Genomic DNA, 17,981 nt, shown 5'->3' on the forward strand with positions numbered 1-17,981 from the left:
CTGGCTTCTGCCCCTTTCACTCCACAGGAACAGCCCTCTTTAAGGTAACCAATGATCTTCTTCTCTCTAAATCTGATGGCTTCTTGTTGTTGTTGTCGTTGTCTTATGCTTTCGAGTTGTGCCAGGCCCTAGTGACTCCAATGGACACATTTCTCCTAGAACGCCCCACCCATCTGCAATTGTTCTGGTAGTGTATTCAAAAGAGTTTCCTTGGTAAAAATAGAGAAACTGTTTACCATTGCCTCCTTCCACGCAGTAAACCTGAGTCTCCGCCTTCGACTCTCTCCCAGGCCCCTGCTGCCCAGCACAGGTGAGTTTTGACTTGTAGCAGATTGCCTTCCACTCGCTAGCCACTGCCCAAGCTAGGAATGGAATGGACAGGCCTCTGCTTGATTCTCCCTCCCTTAGTCGAGACTGGTGGAGTACTGGAAACTCTCCAGGTATGACCGATAGGCTGGACAAATAATAAAAGGGTTAAATAGTTATGCCTTAATAGTTTCCTGAAATAGATGATCACACTTTGTGACCTTGGGGAAGTCACTTAACTTCTCTCTGTCTCTGTTACCTCATCTGTAAAATGGGGATTAAGACTGTGAGCCCCATGTGGGACAGGAACTGTGTCCAACCTGATTAGCTTGCATCTACCCCAGTCCTTAGACCAGTGTTTGGCAAACAGTAAGTGCTTAACAAATGCCTTTATTATCATTATTGCATTATTAGCAATGTAACAACTCTGTGTTAAATTTATGTTTTAAAACATTTGCTTAAATAATTATTTTCCCCAATTATAGCCAATAGCTCATTTATTTTAAAATTTGGAATTAAGTTGAAAAAACTTTATTCTGTAGAAAGAAATTATCAAAAGTAATGATACCTTTGATTCATATAGTACCTTTTTTCTTAGAGAGCACAAAGTAATTTCATATTTTAGCTCATTTGTTATCCACACCATCATTGTCCTCATAGTCTTCATCCCCCATTCACTTAGTACAATGCTCTGCCACAGTAAGCTTCTATTCTCCCTCTACACCCATTCCCTTGGTCATTTGCTCTCATGGCTTCAATTTCCATCTCTGTGCAGATGATTCCCAAATCTACGTCTCCAGCCCTGACCTCTCTCCTTCCCTGTAATCTCTCATTTCCTCCTGACTTTAAGACAGGCCTGGCCAACACCTCAAATTAAACATATCCAAAACTGAACTCCTTATCTTCCCATGCAAACCCTGTCCTCCCCTTGATTTTTTTTCCCATCACTATAGACAACAGCATCCTCTCTACCTCACAAGTCCATAACCTTGCCACTGTCCTCAACTCGTCTCTCTCATTCCATCCACATATTCAATCTATCAAATCCCATCCGTTCTACCTTCACAACATTGCTAAAATCCACCCTTTCCTTTCTAACCAAACTGCTCTCATGCTGAGCCAAGCATTCATCCCATCCTATCTTTATTATTGCATCTACTGCAGTGCTGAACTTCTTGCCTCCTGTCTCTTCCCACTCCAATCCTTACTTTGCTGCCCAAACCAATTATCAACAGAAACATTTAGTTCATAACTCCACTCCTTAACCAGAGAAGCAGCATAGCTCGGTGCCTAGAGCCTGGGAATCAGAATGTCATGGGTTCTAATCCTGACTCCACCACTCATCTGCTGTGTGGCCTTGGGCAAGTCACTTCACTTCTCTGTGACTCAGTTACCTTATCTGTAAAATGGGGATTAAGACTGTGAGACCTGTGTGGGACAGGGACTGTGACCAACACAGTTTGCCTGTACCTGCCCCAGTGCTTAGTACAGTGCCTGGCACATAAGCACTTAACAAATGACATTATTTTTTTTTTATTATTATGAATCTCCAGTGGCTGCCCATCCACCTCCGTATCAAACAGAAACACCTTACCACTGGGTTTAAAGCACTCCCTCACCTCACTAGACTCCTACTACAGGCCAGCCCACACACTCCACTCCTCTAGCGCCAGCTTACTTACTGTGCCCCAATCTCATCTATCTCACTGCTGACCCCTTTCCCACATCCTCCCCCTGGAACTCCCTCCCTCTCCATATATGCCAGAGCACCACTCTCTCCACCTTCAAGGTATTACTAAGGTCTCATATCCTCCAAGAGGCCTTCTCTGATTAAGCCCTAAACCCTCTTTTCCCCAGCTCACTTTTCCTTCTGTATCATCTATGGACCTCAATCTGTGACCTTTGGACACTTGATATTCTCCCCACTCCCAATCCCACAACACTTATGTACATATCTTTAAATAATATATTCATTATAAATCACTTATTTATTCATATTAATGCCTGTATCCCCCGCTTGACTTTAAGTTTGCTATGAGCAGGGAATGTGACTGTTAATTCTGTTATAATGTACTCTCCCAGGTGCTCTGCACATAGTAAGTATATAATAACTAGTGGATAGAGCATGGGCCTGAATGAAAGTCAGAAGGATCTGGGTTCTAATCCCAGTTCTGTCATATGTCTGCTGTGTGACCTTGAGCTAGTCACTTAACTTCTCTGTGCCTCCGTTACCTCATCTGTCAAATGGGGATTAAGACTGTGAGCCATGTCAGAAAAGTATTGTGTCCAACCTTATTAACTTGTATCTACCCCAGTGCTTAATACAGTGTAAGGCACATAGTAAGCACTTAATAAAGACCATAAAAATAAATATGATTTATGTAAGTCATCAGTAAATAGCTCCTCTGCAGACCTTCATTTCCCTCTGCCACTCAAGACATCTGTACTTGGTTGTCCTGACAAAATCTTACCATGTCCAAAGCAGAACTCATCTTTCCACTCAAATCCTGTATTCTCTGTCTTTCCCATTACTAGAGACCACACCATTCATTCATTCAATCATATTTATTGAGCGCTTTATGTGTGCACAGCACTGAACTAAATGCTTGGAAAGTACAATTCAGCAACAGAGACAATCATTACCCAACAACAGGCTCATAGTCTCACTGTTTCACAAACCCAGAACCTTAGTATTATCCCTGACATGTCTCATTCAAACCACATATTCAATGTCACCAAATCCTGTTGGTTTTAAGGTTCTTACCACCACTAAAATTTGCCCATCCTTCTCTACCCAAACTGATACTGGGCTGGTCCAAGCATTTATCCTATCACCTCTTGAATACTGCATCAGGCTCCTCGCTGACTTGCCTGTCTCCTGTCTCTCCCCTCTGCAGTCCAACTTCACTCTGCTGCCTGGTTCATTTATGTGAAAAACAGTTCAGGCCATATCTCCCCATTCCTCAAGAACCTCAAGTAGTTGTCCATTCACCTCCACATCAAGAGAAACTCCTTTACATCAGTTGTAGAGCACTCAATCTGCTCTCTCCCTATTACCTTACCTCACTGAATACCTACTACAACCCAGCCCATGCTCTTCTCTCCTCTAAAGCCAACCTGTACCTCAGTCTCACCTATATAACCACCAACCCCTTACACACACCCTCCCATTGGCCTTGAACCCCCTCCCTCTTCAAATATAACAGATCACATTCAAAGCCCTATTTAGATTACACCTCCTCCAATAGGACTTCCCTAAGCCCTCACTTCCTATACTCCCTTTCCCTTCTGTGTCATGATGCATTTGAATCTGTTCCCTTTAAGCATTTCTCCCAACCTGCAACCCCACAACACTACTTATCTGTCCATAATTAATTTTGTTGTCTGCTGCCTCTTCCAGACTTTAAACCCTTTGTGGGCAGGAAACATGTCTACGCTTCCATTGTACTGCACTCTTCCAAACATTTAGGATAATGGTCTGTATATAGTAAATGCTCAATTAATACCACTGATTAATGGATTTATTCATTCATTCATTCAATCATATTTATTGAGCGCTTAATGTGAGCAGAACACTGTACTAAGTACTTGGGAGTGTACAGTACAACAATAAACAGACAAATTCCCTGCCCACAGTGAGCTTATAGTCTAGAGGGGGGACACAGAGACATTAATATAAATTTAAAAAAACTACAGATATGTACATAAGTGTTGTGGGGCTGGGAGGGGGGATGAACATTGGCCCTCCCATTCCAAACTGTTAAATGGAGATGAGTCTTACAGAACACACTAGTTGGGGAGAAATGAGGTAAAAATGGGAGCAGGAGTTAAGGAATAAATAAAGTGAGTAGAAAACTCTATGGATATGCTATCAGAACAATTGCAGATGGAAATGGGGTGCTCTGGGAAAGATATGTCTATGGCGTCATTATGGTTCAGACACGACTCGACAGCATAAGACAATGATAACAGTTAAAAGTATGGGAGGGACAGGCTGGTGAAGGGATAGAGAGAAATAAGGTTTTCCAGTTTTTGACTTTGTATGGCTTCCATTCTCTCCCTACACTTTGAGCTTTACCTATTCTGCTCAGCTTTCTCCACTCATCTCAGTCAAGCTGAAGAGGAAAATACAGGGTAAAGTTCAGCAGCACTTCTAATAATTGTGGTATTTGTTGAGGGCTTCCTATGACCCAGGAACTGTACTAAGCTCTGGGGTAGATATAATCAGGATGGACACAGATCCCATCCCACATGGGACTATTTCTTTTCTGGGACCACCACTTGCAACACTGAGGGTAAAGGGAATTGTTTCTTTTCTAGAACTGGCTCCTCTCAGTCAATCAATAGAATCTATTGAGTGTCTGCCTGTACAGTGCTCTGTACTAAATACTTGAGAAAGTACAATAGACTTGTAAAATATGGTCCCTGCCCTCAGGGACTTGACCAATCTAATCCCCTTTCCACTTGAATCAATCAATGGTTTCTATAAGAGCTTACTGTGTGCAGAGCACTGTACTAAACACGTGGGAGAGTACAATTCACCAGAGTTGGTAGAGTTGTTCCTTGCCCATAAAGAGCTTACAGGCTAGATGGGGAGACAGTTATTAATACAAGAATGATGGTATTTGTTAAACGCTTACTATGTGCCAGGCACTGTTCAAAGCACTGGAGTGGATACAAACAAATCAGGTTGGACACAGTCTCTGTCCCACTTAGGACTCACAGTCTCAATCCTCATTTTAAAGATGAGATAACTGTGGCCAGAGAAGTGAAGTGACTTGCCCAATGTCACACAGCAGACAAGTGGAGAAACTGGGGTTACAACCCATGACCTTCTGACTCCTAGGCCTGTGTTCTCCTATGCCACACTGCTTCTACTAGGTAAATAAATCACAAATAGGTACAGAAGTGTTGTGTGAATTGGTTGGATGAATACCAAGTGTCCAAAGGGTAGAAATTGAAGTCCATAGGCTATGGAGAAGGGGCACAAAAGATGCAGGATTAATAATAAGAATAGTAATGATGATGGTATTTGTTAAGCACTCACTCTATGTCAAGCACTGTTCTAAGCACTAGAGTAGATACAAGTTAATCTGGCTGGACACAGTCCCATTGGGCTCACAGTCTTAATCCCCATTGTACAGATAAGGTAAATAAGACACAGAGAAGTTAAAAGTGCCTTGCCCACGGTCGCAGTGTAGACAAATGGCAGAGTTGTCATTAGAACTCAGGGCGTTCTGACTCCCAGACCCGTGTTCTATCCACTAGACCACACTGCTTCCCTCTAGTACTGGTAGTATTACTTGGGCTGAACATCTGGTTCCAATCCAGGAAAGTAAAAGGTGTAGACTTAGCACAGTAATGGGATTTTACCTGTGTTGTAAAATGGTGATGGAGAGTACTACTGCCTCTTGAGACTCAGGTGTGTCACCTTGAGTACCTATTGGATCTTTACCTCAGCTTGCTCCTCTGCCCTCAACCCATGGAATCTAGGGTTCTACATTCTGCCTTTCAGCATTAGATCACTATATCTTCGGATCAGTTCTGGGGAAGAATATTTATGTTCCTGGTTGCTTTCACCGTGATTTATTTTTGCCATTGTGACCATCCATAAAGTAAATGCTAATATTTTAACAGATATGGAGTGGCTTGGTTTACAACAGAGTTACCTATTCCTTCACCTAAAATTGGAATTGTTTGCCATATGCTAAGCTGACAGAGTGAATAAATACTGCAACTCATCTTTACTTCAGGGGAACTGCAACCTACAAACAAGAGGCCGGAGACTGAACTTCAGCATTCAGATGTCCAAATGAACCAAGAGAGTCAAATCAGAGAGATAAAGGGAGGTAAGGAGGGCAGGAGAGAGAAGAATTTTCTACCAATACTACTATTGTGCTCCCCTCTCAGGGTCACACCTGGAGATTTTCCAGTACTCTACCAGTCTCGGCTATGGGAGGGAGAGTCAGGCAGAGGCCTATCCATTCCATTCCTAGCTTGGCCAGTGGCTAGCGAGTGGAAGGCAAGCTGCTTCAAGTCAAAACTCACCCAGCAGCAGCATGGGAGAAGAGTTGATGACAGAGACAAGTTTACTGCGCAGAGGGTAACAATGGTAAACCACTTCCATATTTTGACCACAAAAACTCTATGGATACACTACCAGAATGATCGTGTCGTTACGGGTCAGAAACGACTTGACGAAATAAGACAAGACTACTACTGTGTAGTGATATAACAGTAAATTACAGTGAAATACCAAAATCATTCATTCGGTGGTATTTATTGAGCACTTACTGGGTGCAAAGTTCTATACTAAGCACTTGGGAGAGTACAATATAACAATAAACAGTAACTTAAATATAACAATAAAATTCCCTGGCCACATTCTTGCAGAGAAATTAACTGGAGTGCATATGCTATGAACGTAGTTCATGAATTAAAATGTACGACTGGACAAGAAATTTAGAATGGTAATGATAAGAACATTCATATTTGCTGGGTGCTTTTCCAAAACTCTGAACATACGTCAAAATGATGGCCTCACTAAGGGTAGTACTGAAAGAACAATGAATATTAAAATAAATCTCCAGACGCTAGCCAGGAACAATTTTCCCATTGTGCTTATCAGGAAACAGGTCCGTAGGAATGAAAAATGCAGGGTCATGTATATAAGGACGAGAAATAAATAAAATGCATTCAAGTTGGGGAAGAACTGGCTTTGGATGAGAGTTGTTTAAAAAAACAAAAAAGGATCTGCATGCCAGAGAGGTCTCTATGCCAGGAAGTAGAGAGCAGAGGCTTCAAAAGCAAGCATGATTTTAGGATGAACATTTAGAGGCTTGTTCTCTAAAATGATAATCATCCCTCCATATTTAGTCCTGTTCTGGCCCGTTTGAGAGGCTTGAGTTCAGCTTTGAGGCAAATGTAGTCTTTTGTAACTCCTACCTTGTTGATGGCAGGCAACAGGCTAATTCCTCTTTTGGCTAGATTTACAGATCTATTGGCTTACCACCAGAGTCAAGAAATGAGACCCACTTTTGAAAGGGATGGTGGGTATTCAGGAATTTAAAATAAGTCCCCAAATCTGGCCTTATCCTATAGGGCGTGAATAGCACACTGATGCACTCTTTATGAGCCTTTACGTCTACAGCACTCAGTTAATAATAGCTAACTTTACTCTACATTCAAACTCCTGCCATACGGATCCAAACTCTTATCCTAGAGTGCCTTAAGACTTCTACATCAGACTCCTCACTGATCTCCCGCCCTTCTGTCTCTCCAGATTGCAATCCATACTTCACTCTGCTACCCGGATTATATTTCAAAGACGAAAATCAGTCAATGTTTCCCCACTCCTCCAGAACCTTCACTCATTGCCCGTCCACCTCTGCATTAAATGGAAATTCCTTACTCTTCACTTGAAAACACTCAATCACCTTGTATCTTATCTCCCTGATTTCTTTCTACAGTTCAGCACACTCACTTTACTTCTCTAATGCCAAACTACTCACTGTATCTCCCCCTTCTAGACTGTGTGTCCATTGTTGGGTAGGGATTGTCTCTATCTGTTGCTGAATTGTACTTTCCATGTGTTTAGTACAGTGTTGTGCACACAGTAAGCGCTCAATAAATACGATTAAATGAATGAACTTCTTTGTGCCTCAGTTACCTCATCTGTTAAATGGGGATTAAGACTGTGAGCCCCACATGGGAGAACCTGATTACCTTGTATCCCCCCTGCCCCCTCTCCCCGGCACTTAGAACAGTGCTTTGCCCATAGTAAGCACTTAACAAATGCCATCATTATTATTATTTTTATTATTATTAAACATGGAACAAACCCTGAGGAAAACAAGAAGCTTCCCACTTTTGACCATTATGGCTTAACTGCAATGTTGATTGTAGCCAGAAAGATGCTCCCGAACTCTCTGCTGTTGTCTACAATTTCTGCCAGATCTCGTGCTTTCACCACATGTTTTGGCTTGCTACTGTTTAGCAATTAGGAAATATTTCTCTATCAACTCTTAGGTACTCTCCAAAGCACTTATTACAGTTTTTTTTACCCATGCTAAATATTCAATCAATTCATATTTCACATAATTTTCATATCATGCTTTTGTCTGGTTAATATTTTTAATTACATTTACTTGCTTTGAGCAAAGCATAGTATTACATTTATGAGAGAAGCCAAAGGTTAGCAGATTCCAGTCCACCAAGCACTTGCATTCAGCCAGTTTCTTCTGCCTGAAGTATCTTCCACTTTTCTTAGCTGAAGCCACAGGGGCTGGTGGCATCTCTTTGACATGTGACCATTTGGAGAGTAGGGACTTCTTGGGGAAGGTGCCCAATTACCACTTGAGCACTTCAGCACCATGTTATTCTGTATTTATTTCTTCATAACCACCCATAACAGTTATGCATGTATCTATATCCTATCAGTTCCTCCTATGTATAATTGATTTTAATGCCTGTCTGCCCCCTAAATTGTAAAGATCCTCCAGTAAATGTCTGTCTGCCCCTCCAGATTGTAAAGATCTGTACATTATCACTACTTTCCTCTCCAAAGCATTCAGTTCAGTGCTCTGCACATATTAGACATTCAGAAAATATTAATGATTGATTGAATGATTACCTGCTGCTGGTTCAGAGTCAGGAAAGCAAAACTGGCTGCTATGCCTCTGTTTAAATACCCTTGGTCCTCCCCAGTCTATAATAATAATATAATGATAATAATTGTGGTATTTAAGTGCTTACTAGGTGCCAAACACTGTACTAAGTACTGGGAGATACAAGATAATCAGGTGCCACATGGGGCTCACAGTAAGTAGAAGTGGAGAAGCAGCGTGGCTCAGTGGAAAGAGCACGGGCTTTGGAGTCAGGGCTCATGAGTTCGAATCCCAGCTCTGCCACTTGTCGGCTGTGTGACTGTGGGCAAGTCACTTAACTTCTCTGTGCCTCAGTTCCCTCATCTGTAAAATGGGGATTAAGACTGTGAGCCCCACGTGGGACAACCTGATTCCCCTATGTCTACCCCAGTGCTTAGAACAGTGCTCGGCACATAGTAAGCGCTTAACAAATACCAACATTATTATTATTAAGTGAGAACAAGGAATGAATCCCCACTTTGCAGATGAGAGAACAGAGATAGAGAGAAGTTAAGTAACTTGACCAAGGTCATTCAGCAGGTAAGTGGCGGAGCCTGCTTTAGAACCCAGGTCTTCTGACTCCCAACCCCGTGCTCTTTCCAAAAGCCCATGCTGCTTCCCTAGCCAAAGAAAAATCTATTTTCTAAGACAATTAACTTTCATGAGATATTTTCCTAACACCTACGTCATTTCATTACAGTCATTATTTAGGAGATGGAAGCCATCAGAGATCATATTCCTTAGAATCATTTTCTGAATACTACTCAAGTCTGAATAACTGCAGAAGTTATAGGACATGACAAATCCATTCTTCTTTGGTTTTAATTAGTGGAAAACTAGCATCACGAGCCTTCACCTGCTTGACTCTAGTCTGTCACTTTTGTCAAAATTTGCATTTCTGCAGCCTCTTTTCTGCACACTGACATATATATTCTCTCCATCTTTGGAGGGTAATAAAGATCAAGGAAGGGGTCGATGACTGCTGTGAAAGACTGTGTCTCAAGAGACTTTAGAAATGGCTTCTGAATTGGATGGATCGCTCTAACAGCACTATAACTCTCTTCTGCCTAAAGGGGAAATTGTTTAGACTGGGACCTAGATCCGTTGAACCCTATTTGCTCTGCTATTTTTATTGGTTGTGCAGATGGAGTCAGAATCTAGATACAGGATCCAATATGCCCTTGAATCATACTCAGTGTGTCTTGAATCTTCATTACTTTACCTTGAGCATTTGAACTACATAAAGGGCACCTGCTATTACACTGAAATCTCTTACTCTATGTTGGTCAAATTAGGTCTGATATTAGCTCAGTTATTGCCAGACTCCAAAACATCTGACTTAATCTGACTTAATCCTTCAGGAACTAGTTATTGAGGTGTTCATTATCCAGGTCTCTTGCTGCTTTAACATTTCCCTCTCGCTGTCATCCTTATGCCCAATTTACTACTGATCACACCGGTATGACCTAGTGGAAAGTGCACAGGATTGGGAGTCAAAAGACCTGGGTTAGAGTTCCAACTCTGCTATTTGCCTGCCTCATGTGTAAAATGGGGATGAATTATATGTTCTCCTTCCCTCAGACTGTGAGTCCCAAACAGAATGGGGACTTATTACCTCATATTCATTCAATTGTATTTATTGAGCGCTTACTGTGTGCAGACCACTGTACCAAGAGATTGGAAAGTTACAGTTCCGCAACAAATAGACACAATTCCTACCCAACAATGGGCTTACAGTCTAGAAGGGAGGAGACAGACATCAAAACAAATAAACAGGCATCAATAGCATCAATATAAATAAATACAATTATGAATATAATAGAGTTATAGATATATAAATAGAATTATATATATATATCAGTCCCAGTGTTTAGCACAGTCCTTGGCACAAAGTAATCACTGATTAGGTACCATTATTATGAATACTGGGTGTGAGGTGTCAAGAGAAGGGAAAAAAAATCTTTAAACGGCCAAATCCAAGCAAGTGCTTAGAATGCAGCTATTCTGTTGGTGCTAAAAGTTAGCTTTTGCTGATATACCTATGGAATTCCTGCCCCATCATGGGAAATCTTCACTTCATCCCTGACCTGTTCCTGACCCAATCACTGCTCCTCCTTGACTTTACTGAACCTGGCTTTCATCACATGAGGCTGCCTCCCTATTACGCTCTCTCCAGGGGCTGGGTTGGGAGGGGGTGGTGGTCTCTTCTCCCAATATTTAAAGCTTAATGAGACAGTGGGAGAAGTCATCTTCCTTCTCACTCCCCAAAAATGCTTTCACACCATCCCACCTCCCCAATCCCCCCTTTCCCATCCTTTGAAGCCCAAATAATAATGATAATAATTATTTTGGTATTTTAAGTGCTTACTATGCGATAAGCACTGCGCTAAGCGCTAGGTAGATACAAGGTAAGCAGGTTGTCCCAAGTGGGGCTCACAGTCATAATCCCCATTTTCCAGATGAGGTAACTGAGGCACAGAGAAGTTAAGTGCCTTGCCTAAGGTCACACAGCACACGAGTGGCAGAGCCGGGATTAGAACCCACATCCTCTGACGCCCAAGCCCGTGATCTTTCCACTGAGCCATGCTGCTTCTCTCACCCCTCCAATTCCTATTCATGGTCATCTATGTCTCCCTCTCCCCCAACCCCCAGGCCCCTTTTCCAAGTTTCTGATCCATTTTGATCCCTTGCTCACACCCCTTCTCTCATTCTGCACCCCTACACTGATCTCTGGGGACTTCAATATCCATGTGGATGTCCCTGATGACCTTCTCTCTGTCCACCTCCTTTCACTCCTCGATTCCAATGACCTCCTGTTCCACTTCACGTCACACACTCACCCACCCATCAGGCACACACCTGATCTTATAATTTCTAGTAACTGTACAGTCTCTACACTACTTCTGAAATTCCTCTATCAGACTACACCTCACCTGCTCTCTTTCCCAGACACCAACACCCAGCAAATCTCTTCTTTTCCCCACAGATACATCCAATCTTTTGAAACCAATATTTTAAAGCTATTTTGCTCTATTTGTTCTCCATACCCAAACTACCTTCTCTTGATGTAGAAGTCAACACCCTCAACACCACCCTCTCTACTGAACTCAACTCCTTTACTCCCCTGCCCCCAAACCAATCTCATATCACTAATCCCAAACTCTGGAGAACCTCCACAGTATGTTTACTTATTTTCCCACCCAATCCGTGTCCACCTCCTGACTTTCCCAACATTACAGACCTGAACCTCCCTATCTCACAAGCCCATAACCTGGACAATTGTCTTTGATTCATTCAACCCACATATTCAGTGTGTCACCAAATCCTGTCGATTCTATCTTCATAACATTCTAAAAATCCATCCTTTCCTCCCCATCCAAACTCCCCACTACAGTTCATTCTTAACACAGCTGCTTGGACCATTTTTTGGAAAAAAAAAAATTAACTCACGTTTCCCCCATGTCTCCCCATTCCTCAAGAACTTCCAATGGTTGCCCATCCATCTCCATAGTCAACGGAAACTCCTTTAAAGCAATCATTTAGTTGGCCCCTCTACCTATCTCATTCCCCTACTCTAGTCCAGCCCACACAGTGGCTCCTTTAGCACCAGCTTGCTCACTATGTCCTGATCTTATCTATCTCAACTTTGATCCTTTCCCCCCATCCGCTCTCTGGCCTGGAACTTCCTCCCCTTCTTTATACATCATACCACCACTCTCCCCATATTCAAATTTTATTGAGATCACTCCTCCTCCAAGAAGCCTTCCTTGATCAAACCCTCTTTTCCTCAGCTCTCTCTCCCCTCTGCATTGTTTATGCACTTGAATCTGTGACCTTTGGGCATTTGATTGTTGCCCCATAGCAAATATCTATACATTATATATTGTGAATCATATTTATTCATAATAATGTCTGTGGCCCTCTAGATTGCAAAGATGTTGTGGGCAAGGGATGTTTCTACCAACTCTGTTGCATATTATACTTTTTCAAGCACTTCGAATAGTACAAAGTAAGTTCTCAAAAATACCATTGATGATGATGATGATGATGATGAATGGACCTCTGGGCACTTTCCTTTCCTCTCGCTAATCCTCGGTGATCCTTAAAGCCTGTAAGCTACTCCCTCTAGACTGTAAACTTCTAGACTGTAAACTGTGCATAGGGAACATGTCTACCAAATCTGTTGTATTGTACTCTCCCAAGCACTTATTAAAGTGGTCTGCACAAAAAAGCTTAGCTACAGGCATCAAAGGTTTAGTTACAGAAGATCAAGAAGAGAGTGGGGTGAGGAAATAAGGGCAAGTGGTGTGTAAGGTCAATCATTCCAGGAGTTTGGAAAAATTCTCCGGTAGGTTTGACAGAGTGATTTTAAGGTTCTTTTTTCTAGTTTTTTTTTCCTGAGTTTGGAAATTAATCACAGAGATTTATAATCCCCAAGGTCATCTTCCCTTTGTAAAATACTCTTTGTTGCTGGCTCTTATAAAACCAACAGAAACTCCCAAGTCTTCAGAGATGTAGGTAGGAGATCCGACAGAAACACAGGCAGTCATTTGACTCTTCATTAATGTACATGAATGCAATTTACAGGTTTAGCTCATCTATCTTGGACCAAGTTTACTCCCCTTCCCATATATTTTCCCCTTCCTTCATTACTGCCAACCTCGGTTCCCAGTTATCAGTTCACATTTTTATGGGTGTTAAAAAAGAGGCATTACAAGCTCCTGCCCTTTTGGATCCATCTATCAGTTCATCTGCTACCAGCCTTCTGCTCTCCTTTAATAAAAGCGCAGCAACTTCTGAGACCTTCTCTTGTTCCTGACACATTTTGAACTCAACAGTCTGAAATTTCTCTGATGTATCCTAGGGTAATCACTCTGTTTTCAATTAAATCCTGGATTAAATAAAATGCTAAGAAATAACTAATTTTCACCCAAATCACATGATGTTCTCGTTACTGCAAGGCAGAAAAAAAAACTCATTTAGTCAGCCAAATTCAAGAATGACTCACCTTGCCACCCTGGCTTGCAAACTGGCTTCACATCAACTTGGACCAAGACATCTTCGGCTGCACGCTTTTGGCCACAGTCCAAAGCAGTGACCATAATCTCATACTGATGCTGCTTATCATAATTTAACTTCTCCGTGTTTCTGATATTTCCTAAGGAAAATAAAATTTTGAAAAACATTTTAAAGGTGGGTCTATGTACTTTGAAGCCGACTAGAATTCGAGCAGTTTTCCTCAAGCATCCTGCTTTCGCCAATCTCATTTTTTCCAGAACATGTGATAAATTAGCATTGATCTTTTAGTTTATCTGCTGATGAAATTCTACGATCTTTTTGTGGCTACGTTTTCACCTCTACTTCTCCATCATTAAAATGGCATTAGAACCTTCTCTGGGAAAAGGTATTTCAAGAAACAACACAAATGTTAGTCACAACCTATACCCTGTCTTCCATAGATCTCTTACATGAAAGCCAATCCTATTAAAAAGTATTTCTAAATTGGATTATGTGAAACACTCTTGGTGTGAGTGTATTTTTCATTCTCAGTACTCATCCTCAAGCAGTTTCACCTGCCTTTTTTTGTAATATACATACATCACTGTTCTTTCAAAGGGAAAATAAAATCAGCAAAAAATGTCCTGTCAATCCTGACAGATACATAGAGGTGACTGATCGCCTGCAATAGTGACAGAGGAATTATGCCTCTCAAGGGGAAATTGAAAGATCTTTCTTAGTCACCTCTTTTGGAAAAGGTTTACATTTATGGTTCTGAAGAAAGTTCTGAAACTAATGAGGACATCATTTTAATTCCAAGTGTTTTTGCTGAAATGCATTTCTCACTCCAAGCACACCTACAAAAATGCCTAATCTGCAGTTAATGTTTTTACAGCAAGAGATTAATGTCTTGCTTTGCCAAGAAGCTGCCTTCCAAAAAAGCGTAACACCTCCATTTTGGACTGATGATGTACAAATCAATGTCTTCTTTTTGTACATGTTCATTTAGGGAAATAGCATATTGAAAAAATGAATGGATTGCTTTTGTGACATCTTTAAATGGCACGAAGCTGATTGAAACCAATCTATTATGACTTCTCTCTGTTCAACAGATTTTTATTCATGTGCATGAAGTGTTAAAGTAGGTCAGCTTGCACTGCTGTTTCCAGTGTTCAACCGCCCCCCCCCCCCCCCAAAAAAAGTTAAGAAACATGTCCAAGTGGATCAGATTCAGGTGCTCTCCAACAATTACCCCTCAGTTTTTCTTCCTGAATTTCTTAATGAAACACTTCCTTGCTGGAAATGTTAGCCTTCTTCAGAAGCTGCAGCAAAATCTCTTTGGTCAATTTGATATCATTTACTGCTCAGAAACAGGATTAAAGTAAATGGTTTGGTTAAAAAGTTAAGATTGCTACATATTTTACTTTTATTTTCATTAGTCCTGAGAGGTGAAAGAACTGCCAAAAATTAAGGCCTCTAGGTTTTTAGATTTTATTTGTACCTGCTGCATTCATTTGCAGTTTGTTGCATCACTCCCAGTCTCCTCTCTACTTGCCCTCCAAGCCCAGTGGGCAGGTCTGGATTAATCCAGGTCATCATGGGGCTGCAATTCAGGGTCCTCTGGCAAAGTGTCCCAGTCCCCACCCCAAACAATCAATCAATGAATGGAATCTATTGGATGCTTACTGTAAGCTCATGATGGGCAGAGAATGTATCTGTTATACTGTTATATAGTACTCTCCCAAGTGGTTAGTACAGCATTCTGCACACAGTAATAATAATAATAATGTTGGTGTTTGTTAAGCGCTTACTATGTGCAGAGCACTGTTCTAAGCACTGAGGTAGATACAGGGTAATCTGGTTGTCCCATGTGAGGCTCACAGTTAATCCCCATTTTACAGATGAGGTAACTGAGGCACAGAGAAGTTAAGTGACTTGCTCATAGTCACACAGCTGATAAGTGGCAGAGCCGGGACTCAAACCCATGACCTTTGATTCCCAAGCCCGGGCTCTTTCCACTGAACCACACTGCTTCTCTAGGCACTCAACAAATATGATTGACTATTACGTGCAGAGGACCCTCATTGCTATCACCAGCTGTGGGAGAGTAAGTGCTCAGTTAATACCACTGACTGGTTGGACATTAGAATAAAAGCCTTCTGTTGATATAGTTTGTACATTCCAAGCACTTAGTACAGTGCTCTGCACATAGTAAGCACTCAATAAATACCATTGAATGAATGAATAGCACCAGTCTCCAATAGAGAATGCTACAGGTACAAAATACACACCAAAATACATAGGTCCTCAAATTCCCTGACATTTTGTTATACTTTCCCTACTATATCTTTCATCCTGTAATAGACAAACTTTCAAACTCCGGTGAGCGATAGTCATTGAAGGTGGCATGAAGTTAACTGTCATCACAGAGGGCAGGTGTGGAAATGATGATGGAGTATGTTTTCTTTTCAAAATAGTCTAATCTTTTAAAACAGATGCTGCATCCCATCCCGACAGACTTTTGCCAAACTATGGAGTGCCCGATTAGGTGTAAACCTAGGGGCATTAATTAGAGATAATTGCCTCGTTTCCATGTTCTACCTTCTCCAAAATTCTGACTCTTACTTAGTGCCAAGATTTTTCACTATCAATTTCAGGAAACTGACCAAGAACTGAATGGCAAGAAATTATATTTCCAGCCTTCATTGCCAGTTCTGTTTACTTTTCTAAAAATATGGTTGGAGAAAATCAGATGCTGTTTCTGACAGCACAAATCAAAAATCATGGCATAAAGAAATCTGAATTATCAATGAATAGTTCAGTTTGGTTCATGCAGATCTACTGCATATGATATGCTCATCTCTAAAGAGAAATCGTCAGTGTCTCTAATCCGGTTTTCATTAAGCATACCATATTCTGTTGAATATATTACTGAAATAATTATACAAACCATATCCCTGGGCTCGATTTGTTGCAGCTACAGTTCCATAACAAGCCCTAATGAAACTGTCTGAAAAACTAATTTAGTTCTTTCCACAACAAGAACTTAATGTATGTTAAGAGGGTTGTATTTTTAACGCAGTATTCATAACATAATGTGAAATAACCGGAATCCAAAATAGGCCATCACACTTCCCTCTAGTTAAAATTCATCCTTTTCTTTAATGATCCTGAATGCAACTATTTATGTTGGTGAGAGTAAAATTACATCTTGCTCCCACTTTACTCCCTCATATTTCTGGAGTGAGGAGTCCATTTATCAGAGAGAGAAGCCTTTCCACAGAAAAACTGAAGGGACCATATCTCACAGCTATGGACAGGTAGGGTTCAGAGAATATACTCAGGTCTGGCCAAGCTGGAAATCCAAAAATATCCTGGCAGGGTTCAAGGTCATTGTTGTTTTTGATGATAGACTTTGTTTTTCCTACTTCATGGTTATTTGTTATAATTGTTCTTTCTCTAGGGGTGTGTCCTCTCCTTCTCCCAGTTCCTTCCAAACTGTGAGTTCAGACCGGTCCTCAGCAAAGGACCGGTCTAAATCAATGACCTTGTAACTCTTTCCATGCTCAGTACAGTTTGCTGCGCATTGAAAAGTCCCTAACAAATATCAAAGAAAAAAAAGCCAAAAAGATAAGTCCAAACCCATCAACAAATTCATGAATCTTCTTGACAGATTCACTAGTGTAAAAATGCTGCTTTTTCTTTAAGTATTACTCCAGGGTATTAGGAGGAGTCATAAATGAAGGACAATTTGAATGTTCATTAAGGCGTGAAACCCATGTGTATACCGCTGCATACATTCTGACTATCTTCATTTAGAGGGCGGCATTGGCAAATACTGTCACCACGAGCAAACATTCCTCAACCATACACATTTTTCTTGTAAATGAGAGATGATGGTAGAGGGTTAGAGAAACCTATTATTACTTTTAATGAGCAAGTCAGGAAAATGAATTTGCATATGTCTAGTTGGTTCATCAAAGGTGAATGAAGTTTTTCACTGGGCTGGACAGCAAAATATCCTGATAAACT

The 17,981-nt window shown here is 41.2% G+C and overlaps 1 protein-coding gene and 1 non-coding gene across 2 annotated transcripts in view; one reads left to right on the top strand and one right to left on the bottom strand.

Annotated features, from left to right (window-relative positions):
* The window catches only part of CLSTN2 (calsyntenin 2), a 586,341-nt gene that overhangs the window by 203,940 nt on the left and 364,420 nt on the right, over positions 1-17,981 (bottom strand). The window contains exon 5 of the mRNA XM_039914124.1: positions 13,960-14,109. Within this exon, the coding sequence (XP_039770058.1) occupies positions 13,960-14,109 (150 nt within the window). The remainder of the gene's footprint in view (positions 1-13,959; positions 14,110-17,981) is intronic.
* LOC114817275 lies at positions 6,207-6,344 on the top strand. The gene has a single exon (XR_003765131.1). It is a non-coding gene; the product is annotated as a small nucleolar RNA SNORA7 (small nucleolar RNA).

Source organism: Ornithorhynchus anatinus, chromosome 1 (assembly GCF_004115215.2).
Source record: "Ornithorhynchus anatinus isolate Pmale09 chromosome 1, mOrnAna1.pri.v4, whole genome shotgun sequence".
NCBI lineage: Eukaryota > Metazoa > Chordata > Mammalia > Monotremata > Ornithorhynchidae > Ornithorhynchus > Ornithorhynchus anatinus.